The 22,612-nt window shown below is 38.7% G+C and overlaps 3 protein-coding genes across 3 annotated transcripts; 2 read left to right on the plus strand and 1 right to left on the minus strand.

Annotated features, from left to right (window-relative positions):
• Positions 1-2,475: 2,475 nt before the first annotated feature.
• On the plus strand, positions 2,476-5,425 carry LOC122070966 (ferredoxin--NADP reductase, leaf-type isozyme, chloroplastic). Its single transcript, XM_042635224.1, has 9 exons — positions 2,476-2,724; positions 2,849-3,083; positions 3,218-3,351; positions 3,594-3,672; positions 3,761-3,852; positions 3,997-4,074; positions 4,580-4,642; positions 4,764-4,998; positions 5,081-5,425. The coding sequence occupies exons 1-9, from the start codon at positions 2,620-2,622 to the stop codon at positions 5,146-5,148; spliced, it is 1,089 nt and encodes a 362-aa protein (XP_042491158.1). The 5' UTR covers positions 2,476-2,619; the 3' UTR covers positions 5,149-5,425.
• LOC122070967 (glycine-rich protein 2-like) lies at positions 5,321-9,375 on the plus strand. The gene is made up of 3 exons (XM_042635225.1): positions 5,321-5,359; positions 8,184-8,278; positions 8,367-9,375. The coding sequence occupies exon 3, from the start codon at positions 8,380-8,382 to the stop codon at positions 9,013-9,015; it is 636 nt and encodes a 211-aa protein (XP_042491159.1). The 5' UTR covers positions 5,321-5,359; positions 8,184-8,278; positions 8,367-8,379; the 3' UTR covers positions 9,016-9,375.
• Positions 9,376-14,478: 5,103 nt separating this feature from the next.
• LOC122070940 (auxin transporter-like protein 2) lies at positions 14,479-17,878 on the minus strand. The gene is made up of 7 exons (XM_042635186.1): positions 17,594-17,878; positions 17,323-17,508; positions 17,128-17,240; positions 16,836-17,019; positions 16,639-16,736; positions 15,900-16,365; positions 14,479-14,938 (listed from the first exon to the last, which is right to left on the minus strand). The coding sequence occupies exons 1-7, from the start codon at positions 17,750-17,752 to the stop codon at positions 14,636-14,638; spliced, it is 1,509 nt and encodes a 502-aa protein (XP_042491120.1). The 5' UTR covers positions 17,753-17,878; the 3' UTR covers positions 14,479-14,635.
• Positions 17,879-22,612: the final 4,734 nt, after the last annotated feature.

The raw sequence follows: 22,612 nt of genomic DNA on the forward strand, positions 1-22,612 counted from the left end.
GGTTAATCTCTAACGTGGGCCTAAGACCTTCGCCTTACTCTATGGGCTTGGTGACACAGCCAGCGAGAAACGAAGGCTTTCCATCAGGGAGCAGATAAAATTGATGGACTTAACTTTGGGCCATTGAGCAAATTGACCAAAGTAGATCTATGTGGCCGTTCTCAAGCCACTGATGCAAGGTCCTGAGTCTTATGTATCTAACCTGAATCTGTTTGAACAGATACGGGAAGGTTGCACAAAGAGGATGATTATGTTAAAAGTAGGAGCTCGTAAGACCCGCCGGTGAAGTTCGACTCTTCTTACCCCTTGGGGCAGCCTACGGTTTCTATGGTTCTCATTGGAGCCAGCGCTGATGTAACTCCCATGTGTGGGAATGTACACGTGTCGGGGGATTAGTGGGCAAAGGTCTTGCCACCCTAGTTAGCAAAAAAAAAAAAAATACCCCATGCAAAATGGGCTTACTAATAGTTTTACAATATGGGCCACTATGGGCCAGGCTTTTGGAGATATTAGATACCAGTGGGAATAAAGAGATGGGCATGAAGGCTGATGAGGCACTTCCAATAGTTGGAAATTTAGGGAATGATTTGGGTTAGTTACATGGCCAATTTCATACTTAAATTCAATCATTAAATTCTCATGTGCTAGTATTAAAGATGTCAATTATGAACCAGCATTGATTAATCAAATCGAAATTAGCCATTTAAAACCAAATCGAATCGAATCGAACCATATACTTATGGTTCAATATTAGTTTTAAAGTTTAACGATTGGTTCATCTCCGATATCATGAAACTATTGGTTCCAAACCAATAAACCGATTAATCATAATATTCCTTAGATTTTGGTTTGGGAAATTGGAACCAATTAATATTCAATTGGAAATTGAACTGATAAACCGAAACAAACCCATCAAAAGGATCACATTTGAGCACTTCAGGAAGAAGGGAGCATTTATTTCTTCCAACATCATTTGATGAGACCAAACCCAGCAAGAAACGAAAGCTGGCACTTCCACTTCCCACTTCCCACTTCCCACTAAGGGTCCAAGAGAAAGTAGAAACGAGAGAGGCGATCCACACTGATTTGGAGTTCTTGTGAAGAACCACTAATTAGCAGAAACCAGACGACTACTCCCTTAATTAGCAGTTACACACCTTACTTTACAAACCTGGAAGACACGCTTTGATCTTATTACCTGAGCCCCCACAATGGTGAATGGTGATTGGTGATCGAGTGATTGGTGAATCATTTCTCTGATTGTTGTGTAGGACCCATGCACTTCTTTCCAATACTTTCGGAGGATCATTGCCAAATTTCCAATGCTGCAACTTTCCTTTTTTATTCAGGGAAATTTACATCCACCATCCCTTGCATTTGCCTTAATTACATCATCTCCTTCTCATTTCGCTTTTTACATTCAAATCCAAAAAACTAACATCGTTTCATTGGTGTTAGTTTCAAATTGAAAAAAGACTTAACTACCCTCATACTTGTTTCATCCTTTTAAAACCTTTTGAATAGTAAAAATCCCCAAATCCCAACCCTAGAAAGACCTAACTGCCCTCCTACTTGTCCTCTCCTTCGTTACAATGCAGACTATTGGACATAAGTGAGATTTGTTGGATTACCGTCCAAACTGGGCTTTCAACAATGGTAAAGTTGAAACCAAACAAGAACTTAGAGACCTCAGACACAAGGTCCTTGGCATATTTGCCATAATTCCTCAACACATGCTTGGAGATAGTTAGGTTGTTGACTATAACAAAATTTTGAGGCCCTGAGGTGAGGCGATAGATAGGTCCGTACTCGTTCATTCATTTGTAGAGAGGAAGGAAAAGGGCATCGTCCAGTAGATCAAAGACATCTTTGAGCTTGGAACTGGCGACTAGTATATCAGAACCATCGTGGCCGATGCTAAGGGACTGGGTAAGGGATGTGAGCTAATCTAGACTTACCCATGATCCATTGCTATCCAATTTCTTATTGGTATCAGAAGAAGAAGAGTCTCCGTCCAAGGAAGAGATAATGGGGAGAGAACGAGGAGGGTTTCTTGGAAGGAGAGAGATGGGTCTCTTGATTGGGGCTGGCAAAAGGGGAGAGAGAAGAAAGAGGGTGCTTAGGTATTTTTAAATTCGAAACTAACAACAGTGAAACGGTGTTAGTTTTTTAAGTTTAGACGTAAAAAATGAAACAAGAGGAGGGATGATGCAATTAGGGCAAACATAAGGGGTGGTGGATGTAAATTTCCTTTTTATTTATTTTCTCCATTCTGTTTACATAATGAGCCAAACAATGATGCCATTTGGTTGATAGTATATGAAGATAAGGTAATCACGGATAAGGGCTCCACTTTGTAGCCTGGGTCCCAGCTTCCATATTGAATTATGAACCGTTAGATTCGCGGGGGACAACTGTGTTCATACATAGACTTATCCTCATGGAATCTGAAAATTTCCCAGGAATCCAACCATCACCAACCACCACCATCGCCACTGCATTGGCCTTAAAATCTCCTCCACCCAAAATTATAATCATCCAAATCCAACCTTCTCTTCCTCTTCTTCTACTTCTTTCTCTTACTATTGATCTCATCTCTTGTTTTTCTTTACCAAAACCATGGCTACTGCACTCACTGCTGCAGTCTCTCTTCCATCGTCCAATTCTTCATCTTTTTCCTCCAGAACCTCTATTACTAACTTGGAAAGAATCAGCTTCAACAAGGTAAAATTCAAACCATTGAAACTTTAGAAACACAGGATTCATGTTGATCAAGTCCATCTTCCTTTTTATCTCACCTGGGTTGTTTTCTTCTTGGAATTTTATGATCTGGGTTTTGGTTCTGCAGAGCTGCTTGTACTCTAGGAATGTCTCTGTTGGTGGGAAAGTAGCTCCTATCAGAGCTCAGGTCACAACAGAAGCCCCTGCTAAGGTAGAGAAGGTCTCCAAGAAGAATGAGGAAGGTGTGGTGGTTAATATATTTAAGCCCAAAAACCCTTACATTGGCAGATGCCTTCTCAACACCAAGATCACTGGTGACGACGCACCAGGAGAAACTTGGCACATGGTCTTCAGCACCGAGGGTATTCCTTCTTATTAATGTCTGTTGGTTACCCTTTATGCTTAAGTTGATGAAATGGTTGAATTTTGATTTTTTGGGTTTCTTGGTTATCGCCATTAATTTGATATCCTTGGATTGCTTGGTTGGATGATGCAGGGAAGATCCCATACAGAGAAGGGCAATCTGTTGGGGTTATTGCAGATGGTATTGACAAGAATGGGAAACCCCATAAACTGAGATTGTACTCCATTGCCAGCAGTGCCATTGGGGACTTTGGGGACTCCAAGACTGTATGTCTCAGTTAAAATTTTCTGAATTTTTCCTTCATGAGCTCCTAATAGTTTATAGAATTTTAGTATAAACTCATGATTGATGAACTGGGTATTAAATTTTTCTGTCCTTTTGTCTGGTTCATTGTTCTGTTCTATACTTTGGATGACCAATTCTCATCTTGTTTCAATTAAACTGTGTAATGTGTATCATTTTAGTTCCCCGTCGTTGAATTTGTTTTAATGTTTATGTTTTCCTACAGGTTTCTCTATGTGTGAAGAGGCTTGTTTACACAAATGATCAAGGAGAAATAGTAAAGGGAGTATGCTCAAACTTCCTATGTAAGAAACCTTTCATTATAGTTTGACACAGCTAGTTAGGGAATACATTAGTTTTACATCATAGTAGGACTAATTGTTTCATATTTAGGTGACTTGAAAGCTGGAGCTGAGGTGAAGCTAACTGGACCTGTTGGGAAAGAGATGCTTATGCCCAAAGATCCTAACGCCACAGTCATAATGGTAAGCTGTTCTCACTAGCATTTATTTTTACTTGTCTTGTATGCTTTTGTTTGCAAGAGTAATGAACAGGTTTCAGATTCTTTTTACATCCTTCTTGTATGTTTTAATGGATTGCTCTCAATTGATTCCTTATGTACATTGCAGCTTGCCACTGGAACTGGAATTGCTCCTTTCCGCTCATTCTTGTGGAAAATGTTCTTTGAGAAGCATGAAGACTACAAGGTATATGAGATATCCATAGAGTAGAATGGAGTGACCATCAGACTTAGTTCAACTTATTCATGGTCATGGAAAATTATGATTCTATTTTAAGAACAGTGTCTTAGCTTTGTTTCATTGTTGGAGGCTGCATGCTTTTATCTGATCTTATATATCTAAGTGATAACAATTGAGAAAATAGGTTAGGGTTATTTTTTGTTGAGAGACCATTTAAACTGGGGCAGTCTGTTTTGGGTTTGGACCCGGATTTGGTTAGTAAAAGGTACCCATGCACATGGTTCAATAACTGAGGTCTTGGGATTTGGGGCTAATAATTTTCTGGACTTCTTTGCTTCTATTCAATCAACCGCCTATCTATAGCAGGAGGGAGGGAGGAAAAGTACCTTTGCTCCTCATAAATTTTTCTTTTGTTCCTTAGTGGAGTTGTGAATCAACACTAATTGCTTTATCACTCCATCAATTCAACAGTTATCACAAGATAAGTGAATCAGTATGACATTTTTTGCAGTTCAATGGTTTGGCTTGGCTGTTATTTGGTGTTCCCACCAGTAGTTCATTGCTTTACAAGGAGGTGAGGCAGATTGAGAAAGAGATTACATGTCCTTCTTGTTTTTCATATACTCTTTCTCTGACTTAGTTTCTTCCAGTAATTGAAATTTGAAAATTTAAGTTTTCTATGTTGCATGTGACAGGAATTTGAGAAGATGAAAGAAAAGGCACCCAACAACTTCAGGCTTGACTTTGCTGTAAGCAGAGAGCAAACAAATGAGAAGGGTGAGAAGATGTACATCCAAACAAGAATGGCCCAATATGCTGAGGAGTTATGGGATTTGCTCAAGAAAGACAACACCTTTGTCTATATGTGTGGGTTGAAGGGAATGGAGAAGGGAATTGATAATATAATGGTGTCTTTGGCTGCTAAAGATGGTGAGTGATAGAAGTATAGATTTGTTATAAGAGATTGATATATTCTTCCCACTTAAGACTGCTAACTTGATATATTTTGTAGGCATTGATTGGAATGAGTACAAAAGGGAGTTGAAGAAGGCAGGACAGTGGAATGTGGAAGTCTATTGATGCTTGCTTCTTTTTAAGAGTGTCCCTGACCAAAGAAGCCCCTTCCAAAAATTTCATTTTGCCATGTAGATAAGTAACCTTTCAAATTTCTGTTAATTTTGTTCATAAAGAAGCTGTTATATTGGGTTTTTTTCTTCTTTTTTTTCAAAAGTTTTACCCTAAGAGGGATCATGGATCATACAAGATAAGAGTGAACCAACTTCAACCTCTTGTAAGCATTCTCAACTCCTGTTGATATATTAGTCCCATTTATTCAGTATAAGTATTTTGATCCCAACATGGAGCTTAATTCTTCTAAAAATACTTCACTTGCAGTGAGGATGGAGGAAACAGTTCAAATAATATTCTTGGATGGAAACTTCATGACTAAGAACAGTGAAATCAACTGTTTCAGAAAACTTTAACTAGTGCTTTGTCCAGAATTGTCACTTAAAAGTTAACAATAATCAAGAATTTGCATGGAAAATTGGTTGTTTCCTTATTTAATCATCATAAGGAATTTTGAAGCCTAGTGTTGCAGCATCTCCAAATGATAAATTACGCTTTTTTTTTTATCATGTGGATCATATGGATAACTTCTGATAGGATTAATCATTTAAATTTTGCAGAACTAAGATGTGAATTATCAACTCCTTTTCTCACTCTTGTGTCTCTTTCTACTTGGCTCACTCTCCAGAAAATTCTTGCCTTGTAAAGATTTGAAACCTTTTTCTAGAGAAAATTAAAATGAACTTGCAAAGCTAGACATCTCTGATTTGCTCCTAAGGTCTCATAGGCACATGCCAAAACATGGTTTTCAAACCCAAATATACCATGTACTACATAGTTCAGGACTTTGATGGAATAACTTTTCTACCTAAGAGCGCTTGTTTAAAGAACTCAAAAAATTATCCAAAAAAATGTAGCTAAATTGTAGTTCACTTTTCAGCCAAAACATCAATGGAAATTTTTTTATTCCTACTTCCTCCTTGTTTTACTGTAAAACAAAGAACGAAGACAAAGTATATGGTGTGTAACTTTAGATACACTTGAACAGATAATGGAGTAAGAAAATTTACTAGAGGGGGATTCTATAAAGTGATTATTTTAGATATTTTATATATTTTTTTGAGGTTCTTCATTCAACTTTTTTTTTTTTTTTTTTGGTCGAAAGATATTTTATATGAAAGCGATATAGAGGATATTGTTTCACAAAAAATAAAAATATGATGGGTGAAGTGGAAAGGTGTGTCTAAAGTATTGTGTGATGGACATATTCCTTTAAAACTTAAATGAACATTTTATAGGATAGTAATATGATAGGCTATGATGTATGGTATCATGGTATGCAATGGTGGGCAATTAAGAAACATCAAATTAGAATGTTGAGATGCATATGCAGTAAAATTAGGAAGGATAAAGTAAAAAATGATCAAAACAGAACTGATTTGGAAGTAGCTCCAATACATGACAAGTTACTAGATAGTTGTTTAAGATAATATAGTCATGTTCAACAGAGACCTTTGGATGCTCTAGTATAGTGGATTGATTTGATTAAGATTAAATGAGTAAAAAGAGTCGAGGGTAGACATAAAATGACTCTAGAAGAAATGGTAAGGAAAAACATGCATGATTTAGGCCTTATATCAAGTATGGTGTCGAACAGAACTGATTGGAGGGTAAGGACTTATGTAGTTAATCCCATTCAAGTGAGAAGGTTAAGTTGTTGTATCTATTAGTCAATTTTGAAGGAAAAATCCCAAGCATGATAGTGTATGCTATGTCTGACTCCACATTGTTCATTACTTAACTACCATATCATCCCTCAGCCAACTGAATATTGAATGTTGAATGTTGAAGGGTTTTTTTTTTTCCTGGGGTTGGGGGTGGGGAACGTGTTAAATGAAGCCTTCTAACTTATCTAAGATTATGGTGAGCACATATAAGGTTCATAAACCCTCTTTCCAATTTTGGGATATGTTGTGAAATTAAAGGAGAAAAAAAGGGGTAGTAGACGGGTAGGAACAGTTGGATCGATTAGAATTGACCAAAATAGATGGAAATAGATCAGCATACCCGGATGTTACCAACCGTACAACGTGCATTAGACATGTTAGGGCACTGGAAAGGATAGATGTCCAAAAAAGACTAGATCAAATAGGAATGAACCCTTACCAGGTAGGGTTAGATTGGATTTTTGAGGACCAGTAAAAGACCGAATCAATGGGCCGACCAAATGATAGGAAACCAAAAAAAAAAAAAAAAAATCTATTATTGTATTTCTGAATACTTGTATGTCACAATAAAGTTGAACCAGATAAAATCCATAGCCAACCGATAATAATCCGCTAAAAGGAAACCAATAAAACCTGAACTGAACCGGATTTGAAACCAAACTTTAGTTTAGAAGATTAAATTTAATTTGATCCAATATTAGATCAAAATTGATTCAATCGAACTAAATCCAATAATGTCCTTGTTGACTATTTTACTACTGGTTCATTCAAACTTTGACTATATCGAGTGTGGTGGTTTCGAGCCCCTCTTTTTATTGTAAACCCATCGATTATTGCGTCAAGATGCTTTACCTTGGATGCTTTCTCTCAATAAAATTTCTTTTGTTAAAAAAAAATCAAAATCGAATTAAAAAGGATGAAGGTGCCCAGACTTTATTCTTTTGAAATATGAACTCCAAGAATGATTCGGCTCCGCTCAACCAAATCCAGTGCCCAACCCAAAACAATAAAACAAATCCAAATCCATATCCTTATATCTCAGAATTTAAAAATAAATAAATAAATAAATAAATAAATAAATAAATAAATAAACCTAAGCCATCATTCCCTGACCCTAATATCCAACGGCCACAATTGCTTCATTTCATGAGTTACATTTTTTTTTTTTCCCAATTATCTTTTCCGGGAAAAGACAAAAATTCGTTTGGAAAGGGGAGTCACTCGAAAAGGAAAGGGGTAGAGCAGAAGAGGTAGAGATATTTTGCACTTTTGCCTTTTAATATTCAGTTAAAGCTGACGTGGCGATGGATTCTATTCCAGGCTCCAGCTGGTCCTGCATTCCTGCGTCTTCTGTAAGCAGTCCATATTCTGGGCGAGGCAAGTTTTAAGAATATAGGGAGGTTTACCTAAGTTAGGTTAGTTTCTATAGTTTGGTTCTCTCTCTGTCCTCTATATATTTACCAGAATTTAATGTAATTTGTCTCTCGTTCTTGAGGGTTTTAGTATTCCAAATCGAATGGCTCAGGCAACTAGATCCACCGGAGTTGTGAAGTGGTTCAGTCCCCAGAAGGGCTATGGATTCATCACAATGGACGATGGCGATAGTCTTTTCGTCCATCAGTCTTCTATTAAGTCTGATGGTTTCCGGAGCCTTACCGTCGGGGAACACGTACAATTTATGATCGGAAAGGGAGATGACGGGAAGACGAAAGCTGTAGAGGTCACTGGTCTAAATGGAGTGCTTCAGGGAGGAGGCAACACGAGGGATAGTTACGGCGGTGGCGGTGGAGGAAGGGGCAGCCGTGGGAGTGGTTTTGGCTTCGGAAGAGGTGGTGGAGGTTACGTTGGTGGAGGTGGTGGTTATGGATATAACGGCGGGGGTAGAGGTGGAGGACGGAGGGGAGGTGGTGGTGGTGGCGGATTCGGTGCTGCTGGTGGATACGGTGGTAGTGGTGGTGGCGGATACGGTGGTGGTGGTAGTAGTGGTGGATGTTACAGTTGTGGGGGGATTGGACACTTGGCTAGGGACTGTCAGCAGGGAGGCGGAAGGTATGGTGGCGGCGGTGGTGGTGGTAGTGGTAGCTGCTATAATTGTGGGGAGCAAGGCCATTTTGCTAGGGAATGTCCTAACAATATCAATTCCTTGAACTAAACTTAAGTAGGCGATCCAGGGGTTGTGGGTAACTTTCTAATCGTTTCGTCAACTCTCTGTTTCTCTCTCTCTCACACTACTGGGTTTGAACTCTCTCCTCCCCCTTTTCATAGTAATGGTAGATCTTGGACTTTTCAACCATTTTGTTGATGGATGGTGTAAACGAGGGATGATGTTCGACATTCGTATACATATTATGGCAAAGTCATGATTTCTATACATTTTGTCTTAATTGGTCAGTATAGAATTATTTGCCTATTTTCTATATTTTTTTGAATGGCCTGTATAAGGCCACTGGTTTTGTAATTACTGCTCTATCCACAAGAATGATTTATGTTGATGCTCTGTTGCATGCTTTCATTGACCCGTGTATTGGTGTAGAGGCCACACTAGTAGGTAGTGATCACGTTCCCTCAAGTAAAATAATGAAAAATTTGGCTTTTGTGCATTTGGAAGAGAGCGGTTCAAGTTCACATATGAGATTTCGTACGTCCTTAGTCAGTTGATTTAGAATCCCCTTTTTCTCTCTTCATATAATAGATTCAAAATCCACATATCAAGAACATGTTCTCTTACTTGAACCTAATCCGTCCATTTGGAGCTCATCATCCAGACTTTTCTCTCCCAAGGTGACCAATGAGGCCCAATGAGATTGATTTGCTTGTCATAGTAAGAAGTTTACAATTTTGGGGTAATCTTAGGGGAAAATATATTGACACCGAATATTGCTATGATTTCAATGTGTAGATTCTTGTCTGTCTTTTGACATTCCTCCTGTGGATCACACATTTTCTCCTATCTCATTGTCATTCCCTATTAGATGGTTCAGGTTCCCACCCCCCTTATTTGTAAAAAAGTGCTCACTTTGGCATTGTAGCGAACCCTCTCCCTTTATGCCCATACAGTATTGATATATGGTCTTATTGAGACATGTCAAGGGACCATAGAGTCGAACATCTGGACGAATTCTAATTGAATTTTGTATTGGGACTTTGGTAAAACTCATCATACAAAGGGATACACATTTATTGAACTTGGGTAGAACTCATCATTAAAAGTTAACATTAATGACCCACATACAAACAAAAAAAAATTAGCATTAAGGAGATGGTACTGTTTAATCCTTATAAGCTTTCATAGGGGGGCTACAAATATCTGATGTGGGATTATTGTTTTCATGCCATATAAGAGATTCTTCGGGTTTAACCCGACCATGGGTTCAGACATTCAGTCCCGTTATCTGGTTGGCGGATTAGAAAAATTTTCTCCTTCCTATGGAACCCCAATATTTCATAGCTGACCATGGGTCTTAGCATCGATATATGGTCTTATTGAGACATGTCAAGGGACCATAGACTCGAACATCTGGATGAATTCTAATTGAATTTTGTATTGGGACTTTGGTAAAACTCATCATACAAAGGATGCACATTTATTGAACTTGGATAGAACTCATCGTTAAAAGTTAACATTAAGGACCTACATACAAAAAAAAAACAATTAGCATTAAGGAGATGGTACTATTTAATCCTTACAAGCTTTCATAGGGGGCTACAAATATCTGACATGGGATTATTGTTTTCATGCCATATAAGAGATTCTTTGGGTTTAACCCGACCATGGGTTCAGACGTTCGGTCCCGTTATCTGGTTGGTGGATCAGAAAACTTTTCTCCTTCATATGGAACCCCAATATTTCATAGCTGACCATGGGTCTTAGTATTGCTTTCTTATTCATTACTATTGGTCTTGATTGGAATTGACTTGCCATGTGGCAAAAACAAAGCCTCTCTAGAAAGGACTAGATGTCAAAATCTGTTTTTCTCTATGTTAATGCCAAGCTCGCATTGGTTCAACAGATTGGTCCTAACCATTTAAAACTAGTTCGGCCTGCATCGATTATTAAATGTGTCAGGTTGAGGCCCGATCTGTTTATAAACATATAGTACACAGTGCAAGGAGTAAGCCTAATAGGCGTCTAACAGACCCCCACCCGTTTATAAGCCCAATTTGGCCTTAAATGTTTAGCTCTACCATTTATATGTATATTCTTTTCTTTTGGATAAAATAAGGTATATATTGATATTTTTATCAATTATTGAATGTAATTAAGTATAATATCTTTTCTAAATTGTTGATGCTTTAATAAAATATATTAAAGTATCTTAAATTTAAGATAATTAAAGACCTTTTAAGGAATATTTGAAGCTTTATTAGTATTTTACCCCGTTTAAGGCCCAATTAGCCTGATTAGGAGAAACCCAATTAAAGCCCAGAACCCCGACCGAGCCTGATATGTGACAAATTCATTCCTTAAATAGGTAGATCACGGTCCAAGGGTATAGGCCCACCAGGCCTTGCTAGCCTGATTGAGACCGACTCGGGCTGACCAATTGACACCCCTGGGCCCATTTAGTTGGTTGCATCATTAATAGGTGGGTTGCTGACTATAATTGTATTGCTCTACCACCTCATGTTTCTAGTTGCATGAGTCTGAATCAGGTCCTCATACGAGAACCATTCTCTTACAATGTTTGATCCACACCTGGAATCCACTCAATCTCTCAACTTGTTGTAAAAAGAGAGAGATTAAGTGGAATCTACTCAATCATTCTCGTATGAGGACTTGAACCAAACTCTCTTTCAATGGGGCATAAGCGGGTCAAGTCCTAGGTTGATCTGTACAGATGAAATCTACCCAACAACTGACTCTGTGATGGATTCTATCTCTGTAATCAACTCGTACAAGAATGATTCTCGTAGGAAAACCTGATCCATACTCCATATCACATGTCTCTAACTGAATACCTATTTATGCAGTCTGTGGGTTGACCTGTTTTGATTGAAATCTTAAGCCTTAATTTTTGAACCATGAAAATCTAACATGAAAATATCAATTTGACACCCCAAATATGAGAAATATAAAACACTTCGTGAACTATGTCGTCGGAAATGAACCCCTTCATGAAAAATCGAAATCATTCCCTAAATTTCTTTAAAAATAATAAATAATAAATAAAATAAAAAATAAAAAAATAAAACTGCAACCGTTGCCAAAATATGTGGGAGTTGAGGCTTCATTTGGTTGTAAGACAAATTTAATTTAAGGGAAAGAAAGTAAAAATTTTGGTTATTAGATTTCACCCTGTTTTGCATCCTAATTCTTTTGATATAAGAGTTTCTCTAAGGCCATGGTGATTGAGAATCGATTTAGGAATCTACGGCGCTTGAGATGAGGGGGGAGGGGGTATTGGGAGGGTATTCGACCTACTCTCAAGTAGGGGTATCAACTGGTCGGTCCGGACTAGTCTCAGTCGGGCTTAATCGGGCTTGACCACTTAGAAGTCTTGCACCGTGAACGCCCACTTAAGTAAATGGGCCTAGCTTTGGGTGGTTTATAATCAGGCAGGTCGATGTTGGGTTTTAATCGGGCTTCCTTAAACATGTCTTAACAGGGCCTTAACCGGGCTACGAACGTATTTAAGTCTAAACGGGCATTAAATGTGACTACCCTAAATTCTTTTCTTAAGCGAGTTGAATGCCCAAAAATATGTGAGACAAATCTTTAATAAAAAAGAGAAATGATATGAGATTATGGTTGTTCTTGCAAAGAAAAAGAAGAGACTATGATCTTTACAATTGACAATAAAACTTAATTAAATCGAATCCTATTACAAAGCAAAGCGTAAGAAAGCTTAATTTGTTTCATACTAGTAGTAGCAAAATAAGAATTTTATATAGTATTACAGGGGGTCAGGTTGGGTCGGGCTAGGGGTGTCATTTCTAAACCCACACCGGTAGGCCCGACCAAGCCCAACACTTTTATGGCTTGACTTAGACCGGCCTGATTAATAAACGTATAGAGCTCAAGCCCGACACGTTTATTAAACGGGCGATCACGGTGTAGGTAGCTAGCCTGTCGGGCACCAGACCGAACCGACACGTTTATATGCCCGACTTGAACCGACTCATTGTAGCCTGATCCAGCCCGACCCCCTTTAATACTACATAAAATTCTTATTTTACCACTGCTAGTAAGAAACTAATTAAGCTTTCTTAACTTTTGCTTTGTAGTAAGATTTGATGTAATTAAGCTTTATTTTGTAAGTTGTAATGGTCATAGTCACTTTTTATTTATTTATTTATTTATTTAAGAACAACTATAATCTCAACCCACTTAAAAATAGAATTTTAGGGTAGACATGTTTAAAGTCCTAGACTTAAATATGTCTGTAGCCCGATCAAAGCCCGTTTAAAGCCCATTTAAGAAAGCCCGATTAAAGCCTGACACCTATCGGCTCGATTATAAACCTTACCATATCCCCCAAAGCTAGACCTGTTTACTTAAACGGGCATTCAAGGTGCAAGGCTTTCAAGTGGTCAAGCCCAATTAGGCCTGATCGAGACCGACTCGGCCCGACCTATTTATATCCCTAGGTCGGGCTACAACGAGTCGGTTCAAGCCGGACATATAAACATGTCAGTTCGGTCGGGCGTTTGATAGGCTAGCTACTTGCACCATGAACGCCCGACATGTTTATTAAACAAGCCAGTCCAGGTTAGGCAGTAAACGTGTCGGGCTCGATTGGACCTACCGATACAGACTCATAATTGACACCCCTACCCTCAAGAAATAGAAAAATGACACTATTCATATTTCTCATGTACTCTCGTTGGCCCTTGCACACCGACACTCCCCCACATACTATATTACATTACCAGGGTGTATAAAGTTCTTTAAAAGAAATGATTTCCCCAAACTCGATTTCAATTTGGCAAGTAATGGTCTTATCCCTACCCGGCCTGCTTGATGAGTTAGCTGCTTGCAGAGGCCATTGGATGCCTTGTCGCTTGTCAGGCATCATGCGAATTGTATCAATATTGCACTGTGCACTTTCTAGTTTCTATCTACCTTGTGGCCCATTAACTAGGTAAAGTTGCCGACGAATTATGATATTCGATCTGCTTCATTAATGGATGGCTACCTTCATCCGTGGGTTTGTAAATAAATTCTTCTCTGTTTCCTACTTCCCTTTGCTTTATAACCCAATGTTTCCTCCTTCTTTAATAAAGTTAGGCTAAAGAAACAGCAGAAGCAGACAGAATTCATTGTTTAAAAATGTTTCTTATTTCCCTCCCTTCCCTTTTTTACGTTTTAACTGGAAAGAGACAACACTTTCCATTTTCCAACTCTCCATCTCGCATGCTCTTATAAAGTATATATAAGCTTCAGCCTTTAGAGGCAATCAGAGCTTCTTCTTCTTCTTTCCCTGCTCAAATCCCAGCCCAACCCTTTTTTTGACGTCACCCTTCTTCTTATCTCTCTACCTTTTCTGTCTCTTTTATCATCACTTGTCTGCGAAAGGTTACCTTTACTGTAACGTATCTTTTAACAATTCATTTCCCATTTCTTCTGTGATTTGTAAGGATTTGAAAGGGAAAAGAAAATAAAACTTTCTTGGGATGTAGTAAAGTAGTATTTGCTCTGATTGAAAATACTAACGTACAAGTTACAAAATTTCTTACAACAAAGGTTGCTAAAAGAAACATAACATAACCAATTAAGGCAGCCAAACAAAGCCCAACAAGGAAGGGCACTAAAACCCAACAAAGTCTTTGTTTTATGGCCTGTGGAGGTGGTGGTGGTGATGGAGGGCAGTGGGAGCTGAAGCAAGAGGAGCAGCAGCCATGGGGGTGGTGGTGGTGATGTTAAGTTGGGGAGGAGGAAGAGGAAGAGGAGGAGGAGGGCACTGGTAACACTTGGTGAAGAGACCAAACGTGTCGATCTGATGGATAAAGTTGATCATGCTCGCCCATCCGCCAAACCCGAACCCGACTATGAATACCCATACCACTACGAATACGTTTACCGAATATATTCCAACCCATCTCCCTAAGAACTTTGGTGGTTGCTCCACTGCGTTCTGCCATCACCCAAAAACAAATACCAAAAATGATTAATTTTTAAACTTCATAATCATAATTAACTCCATAATTATATTCTAGATAGTGCTAACAAATGATAACAAGTAATGCAAATGGGCTGGTTTTCTTTCTTATCACGTTTTCACCAACTTGAAGTGGACCCACCTAACAAAAATAAATTATGAAAGGTCATGGACGCCCCACCTGACCCAATCATAATTCACACCCGGTGGGCCGCTCCACTTTTTAAGGCTGGGCTGGGCCGGGTGTATGGGGTGCAAATGAGTACGGTCCTATATTCCTTCCCTGGAAAGCTGAGAACCCAAATCCTGAACCTTGATGACGAAAGCGCGGGAATCAAGCATCTGATACTTGACAGATAGCGTGTTTCTCAAGGGAAGGATCTATCTATGTTACAGTACGAACGCGAGACAGAGACAGCCTTTTGTCATAGTAATCTCCCAGCCGTCCGATACCGCATTTTTCTGTTTTCATGGACTACGACCCAACGGCCATAAACAGCCTTTCTTTTGTTCATCAAAGAATTTAACACGTCAGCGAGTGGCTGGTCCCCCCCCCCAACTCCCCCCATACGCTACGCCACTGACAGCTGGGGCTTTGTTATTTTATTGTTTGGTCATTTTGGTGTAATCCACATAGTTAAATGTGAGTACCGAGTAGTACTGAGTCGATAGTGACTACTCAACTCGGTAAAATCCATTCCAACTGTCAAAGTCAAAGTTTCAGTCAAATGAAACCATGTATCGAATTGGCATCTGCTTTCCACTGGACCCCACATTCTGAGGTGTTTGTCTGATTATGACCAACGTGGCATATGCCACTAGGACCCACTTTCTGGTTGGCTTATTTTATTAATTTATTAATTAATTAACTAGCTAGACACTAAAAAGAGTTTAAAAATAGCTATAATCCAAATTCCAAAACAAAGAGAACACATACCTCGCGAGCAGCGGCGGATCTGAAGGTGAAGATGTGAGCAAGAGCTGGAATGATGTAGACAGTGAAGCTGACGAGGAGTGATCCAACGGTGGAGTTGATGGGTCCAAAGAAAGGAAAGACGATGGCTAGGAACCAGATGGGTATGACCACCGGCAACCTCGCCGCCGCTCTCTTACAAAGGCTCTTGCAGTCGTGCATTCCAATCGCCTTCTCCCACACAAAGTACAGCGGCGTACATGCGAATCCAAATGTTATAAACTGATGGATAAGCATTAATGCAACTGCCATGTCTCTGAAAGGGGTTCTGGGTAGGAGGGCAAAGGCGTTGGAGTGATTTAGAAGCATGTCTCCAAATGCCCAATACACCGCCACCGCCGACGGCAGCGTCAGTGTCAGCACATACAGAGTTGCTAGAAGGTATATGGCCTTAAACTTCTGCGGCTTCCACATCGCATGCATGATCTCCCTGTACAGCGTCCACCACCACCACCACATCATTAATTATTTATTACCAATTACTACTAATCATTCTCGTTACTAAATAATTAAGAAAAATTCTGAAAAAGCATAAAAGAAGAGCCTGCCTTGCACACTTGACAAGGTAGGTCACTCTTGAGTCTGGTGATAACATAAAATAATAGTAAAGGAACAGTTTCATGAAAAGAAGGAATTGGACCATTGGTAAGACCACACAAGAACTGCCACCCTAGGACGTGGAGAGTTGGAGGTTTTGTCTTACACAGTGACGGCATGGCCCCCAAACGTGTAGAGAATGTTTGTAGCACCGGTGAAGTAAAGAACCAACTTGGTTGGACCGGAATGCATAACTCCTTCCACCTTCATTTTCACCCAAAATATTTAGTAAATAAATATAAAAAATAAATAAGAAATAATAATAATAATAATAATAATAAAATTCTTGGTGAGAAAATTAACCTGTCCGTGAATGAGGGAAGCAACTGTGAGATACCAAGAGGTGTAAGTGGTCATTAACAAGCCCAAGAAGGACCAGATTCTATAGTTGTGGAATGAAGGAATGAATACTGTAGTAGCACAGCAAGCTCCAAAGATGTACGTCCAAGTCCTCTTGTCGAGATTATCGTTTATGTAATAAATATTACTGCCATTCAAAGTCAAAAAGGGGAAAAGAATTATAGACCCAGTTGGAGAAACTTTAAAAAAATTCAATAAATAGTAGAGAGAAGTGGTAGAGGTACTAGCTAGATACCTCGCACAAGCTATGAGTTGAATGACAGATCCAAACAAAAGAAATGTGCAGTTGAAAGCCAAACCCACGTTCCTCCAATATTTCCCAAGCAACCCATCAAGAACTTCAAACCACTTCAATTTTAAAAAAGATCACATGATCAGTATCAGTCCAAAGAAAACAAAAATAATGAATTTTTTGAATATAAACCCAGACCTGGATAACATGGTTTCTGAAATCTACTTTCTCTCTTTCTTTTCTGGTTCTGTACTCTACGTAGAGAACACTAATGAGGTAGGCAGTCCAACTACCCATTAACCCATAGAACAATTGAAAGAGTATACCAGATAACATCCCCAGCTGAGAGAAAGAGTATGGTAAGGTCAGTAGAACCTGAGCCACCTGAAACAAAGAAACACAACCCATTACCAAATAAATCAAAAAGAAGAAAGAAAACCCATTACTAGAATTGAGTTTAGAGTAATACCTGATTGGAAGCACAGCTAAACCAAGCATCATAAACAGAACCACCATGCCAGAAGAAGTTTGACAACCTTGTTTTTATATTCTTAGGCTTCCCTTCTGTTTCCATTTCCACATAGTTGCCAACCATCACAGTCTCTACAACCTTATCATCCGCCGCCATCTTCTTGTTCGTCTTCTTCTTTCTATTATCTTCAAAATGTTAGTCCTCCTCTTCCTCCTCCTTCTTCTTCTTCTTCAAGAACTTGAGATTTGAAATAAAAGGAATGAATGCCCTTGGCTTTGGACTTCTCTAGTCTCTCTAGTTTGGAGTTTTTATAGCGAGGGGCGCACAGACCCGGTCACCCAGGATATTCGACGAACCGCCGGTTTTCCGGTTTTCAGGCCCATTATTCTAATATTTAATATTATTAATCCGCACTGTTTTCGTCTTTTCTGGACTTAAAAAGTTTAATTAATTAAATATAATAAACTCGTGTCATCTGCTTGTCCACATGAGTGGGTTTCCCAATTTGACTTCCCGAGCAAAGATAGATAATTACACGAGATCGGATCGGGTTTACATACGAGAATGTATAAGAACGATCCTGATCCATGAATATAGAATCAATTTTCTCTCTCTTCATTTAATAGATTCTACATCCACGAATCAAGAGTGTATGAGAACATCCTCGTACGTAAACCTGATCTGTTCACATGATTACACTCAACATCAAATTAACAAACCCTAATTACCTAATCTGGCCAGCACATTAACCTAGAATTACAAGAAATGCCACGACCTTTTTTCCATAAAGAAAAGTGGGTAATTAGTAGGAAAGGAATTATTCTATGTGAAGAGAATGATTGCATCCAAACGGGGGCGTGGTCCGCTTTTCATGAGGAGGAGGAAAGCTACTTTAGCACATGGGCTGGGTTTTTTTTTAATTTTCATATTATAAATGGCTTTGGGTTGAAATTTGGACACACTGAGTATCCAACAGTTGTTAGATCATGTGCCCTTGGGAAACGGCACACATTATTATTATACTCCGCTTTTTAACATTTCATTCCCTTCCTTCTCCAGTTCCCATGGGCTTTTGCTTCCATTCCTCTCCATTATTGTCCCCTCCAAGTTCTCTTCAAGTTCTGTTAAGATGCTACCGAAACAGCATCAAGTTGATGTGATGGATGTCTGATGAACGGGGATTGGAGCCCACATCCCTCGGAGAAGTCATATCTGTGGCCCACAGTAGGAGAGACATGTCTGTGATGACTTGTCTACATCCATAAGTTTTGCAACATGTGTATCATCCATTCATCCTTTTTTTATGGCCCCACAGAATGAAGATCTATGATGATAAAGGTTTTCTTCTACTTGAATGATTTTGCTATTCCTGACCGTTTGATGATCGTCTATGAATGTCAGAAGCACGTGTTGTTTTGTTAGAGTAGGATGTACGGAAGTTTGTGTTTTGGGTTTGAACTTTGAAGGGCTGGGGAGGGGACGTTTCAATCATCGAGAATGTGGGAATCTCGAGGCCCAAAAGCCCATGGACCATTGGCAGAGGTTGTATGGTATAAAATGAGACCAAAAAGCATAAGGCAATCATGCGGTGGGGTCCATTATTACATCGTTTCATCAACATGTCGCCACTGGATTCTATTGGGTTTCCCCTATTTTTTTTGTTAGACCGGATTGGACTGGTCGAACCGATCAAACCGTAAAATCAGAAGCTGGGTACAAGTGCTAAGTTTTTAACGAATATGAGATGAAGGTCATATAAGAGAAACTAAGGGTTTGGTTAAGATTTAATAATTTGAGATTATAATTAATATGTAAATAAATACAATCTTTTGAGTATAAGATATAGTAAGGAGCAAAATGATCATCTCGCCGCTCATGATAGGCGGACATCCTATCCATGTTGATGCTTCTGTTTGTACTTTGATCCATTGGCTCTTACGCTAGTGTAGGGGTCTTGTTGCCTTATAGGGAACCTTACTTGTATATCATATTTGGTACAAAGTTTTCTATTTGAAAGTGATCTCTGGACCACAAACACATAGGGCATGCAATGACCACTGTGACCCTCCTTGATGGCACCCCTGTGTGTAGGCGTAGGGGCTTCTCTCTCTAAGAGAAGACACTTGCCCATCATATTATTAAGTTTTGAATGTGTTTCATTGTTATATACTACGGTTTCAAATAAAAACCTAATTTACTTTATTCTATTTAATCCAATGATAATGCTTGTCTAACCACATTAAAGTAGTAGCATAGCCTTTTCTGCATCTAAGAGGCTTGCTTAATCTTAATTAAAGACAATAGGTGATCCATTATGGATCACATTGCTAACATGATTGAGAGGGTTCCACCATCCAACGTGCCTCTCTAAGGAGATCTCCAATGCTTGGAATAAATCGTAGGAGAAGATCATAAATTTGTAATCGTTGTGTCTATTGTGTATGCAGACAGTTTGAATAAAAAGATCATACCATAACTAACAACAATAATAGCAATAGATCTTCACTTATTAGTAATGTAGTGATCCACTCTAGGATTACGAAGCCACACGCTAGGAAGGCGATGAATGGGCGCGTGTAATGAACTCACAAGTCCACGTTAAGTCAATCTATGATGAAAAATTATTCTCATAAAATGATTTGGATTGCCATATTTGAGTGGCATTGTCATCTAGATTTTATGAGTTTGCATTGTATGTATCATTTAGAGAGAGAGAGAGAGAGAGAGAGAGAGAGAGAGAGAGAGAGATGTTTAGAATTGACCATCTTTGATTAGCCTTATGCAGCCAAGCATGCCAATTGTGTAGTTTCTTTTTAGGACTATTGCTTTTGTTTAAATACAAACTCAATCATGTTAAGTAACGGGAATGTAAACAAGGATAATAACTATTACAAAGGTTAATCGCACCATATGATGATGTTGTCTTTTGTATTGGGCATCATTTCCTTTATCAATTGCAGTTAACTAAGAATGGGACACTATGTCCAGACCTCGACATAGATTATATTAGACTTTAGTAAGATTAACTGTTAATAGTGATGTCAAAGGTGATAATTAATTTTTGCTAGCTTTGTTCACATTTTTATTTGCATTCAAGGTAGACAGTACTTATCATCTATCCAAATACTTAAATTTTTAGGGATAAAGAAGGATGTCAGGTTGCGGGGTCTGGGCTCAAACATAGGAAGGGCAAAATGATAGCCCTAATGCCCGTGAAATGAAAAATCCTATCCATATTAGATACCCTTGCATACGCTCTCATTGACTCTCGTGTTGGTGTAAGATCCATGTAGCTTAGCAGTCTTTTATGTGGATATTTTTTCTTATGTATGTTTAAATTGACGAAAGTTTTTACTTTGGATTATTCTAAGCCTTTCTCTAACCCAAAGGGGTAACGCAATTGGTGAGCAACGAACTTGGAACGAGTCGTAAATTCGGACTTCCTAAGTTCGACTCTCACTAGGCACACCTTGGGTCACTCACACAGGATCAGTATGGGCCCACGGGATTAGTCTAACCGAAACCCTGCATAACTTTGTTAGCAAAAAAAACAATTCTAAGCCTCTCGACATAAAGAATGATGATTTGTAATATACTATTATGTATGTGTGTGATTGGTCTTGGACTTTTGGCCATAAAGAAGCTTTGCTTTTAGAACTCTTTAAAAGGGCTGAGAGATTGGAAAGGATAGAAATTTGACTCTGGGGTGGAGCAAAGTTGCTTAAAGATGAAAGTGCAAATAAAGGTGGGTAGGGTCCCTCAAGTGGCAGTCAAATAAATGATGTTAGATTCCACACTGGAACACCAAAAGCAAAATTGCCAGCGTTAACCAATGCACCATGATTAAATTTGTAGTCAGTTTCTCAACAAACAACATCATGGTGTCAATGTATCCTTTTTTCTGTGGCCTCCACAGTTCACACTGGGGAGGGGAGCATCCTATTGGCCTCTTTCAAAATTGACCTTCAGTTTTATTGCTACACCATTGCTTGTATTGATCTGTAACTAAATAGATCTGAGAGATCTTTCCAACAAAAAAAAAAAACAGATCTGAGAGAAGATAGCTTTGGTTCCAACCCAATAAAAGGAAGGAAAGAGAGAAAGGGGGGTGGGGGTGAGAGGAGGAAATGATGGGTTCTCCTCCCAAATTAAGGGTTGTCTGAAGAGAGACTCAGCTCAACTAATTGAGAGTTTTTCCAACTAAATGGATCGGTTACACAGATTTTCAGGGTGCAATATGACCCAAAAATCTCTAAGTCTACCCGATGCTCCTTGCCCTATAGGAAAGTCAATAAGAACCTTGAGAGATGTTATTTTGCTTCAATATTTGATTAATTGGCCTGAATGTAATAGGGGCTATTTGGGTGACAGATTATGTTGTAGAGATTTTATTCCAATATGTATGACCCGAATAACCTACTAAGTTTACTATTGTTTGATATTTGTTTTTTTTTTTTATGTCTCAAGAGAAAAACCTTCATTAAATAGAGGTAGTAGAACTTACATCTTCACATATAATCTCCAGGGCCTAGTTCTATTTGGAACATTAGAAGCTAAGTCTAACAAAAACTGCATGATAAGATTTTTTTTTTAGTATTAGTACACTTATAATTGAATAGGATTTTTTTTGGGTGCAATAATCACTTCATTCAACTTGCCGAGGCAAAATGGTCAATATAGAACTACAAAGATCCTCCGGAAAGGAATGTTCTCAAAACCCCTATAATTGAATTGGATAGACCTATACTTACGATATATAAGTTAAATTAATTAAACGATCAAATTGGAGTTCTAAATTTATTGCTTTTCTTGATGGGAGGATTGTATTGCTCGGATATAAATACTGAAGTGGAGGAAGAGATAGAAACAATGTGATTCCATAGCTTGTCTTGTAAGTGACCTAAAATGCTATAACTATTTCATTTATTATGTTACTTGTGATTCAAGGTTCGCTTACGTTAGATCATATAATTATGGGGATTAGATTGGGCAGAATCGGCCGATTTGACTTGGTAT

The sequence above is a fragment of the Macadamia integrifolia genome, unplaced genomic scaffold, assembly GCF_013358625.1.
Source record: "Macadamia integrifolia cultivar HAES 741 unplaced genomic scaffold, SCU_Mint_v3 scaffold_15A, whole genome shotgun sequence".
Classification (NCBI taxonomy): domain Eukaryota; kingdom Viridiplantae; phylum Streptophyta; class Magnoliopsida; order Proteales; family Proteaceae; genus Macadamia; species Macadamia integrifolia.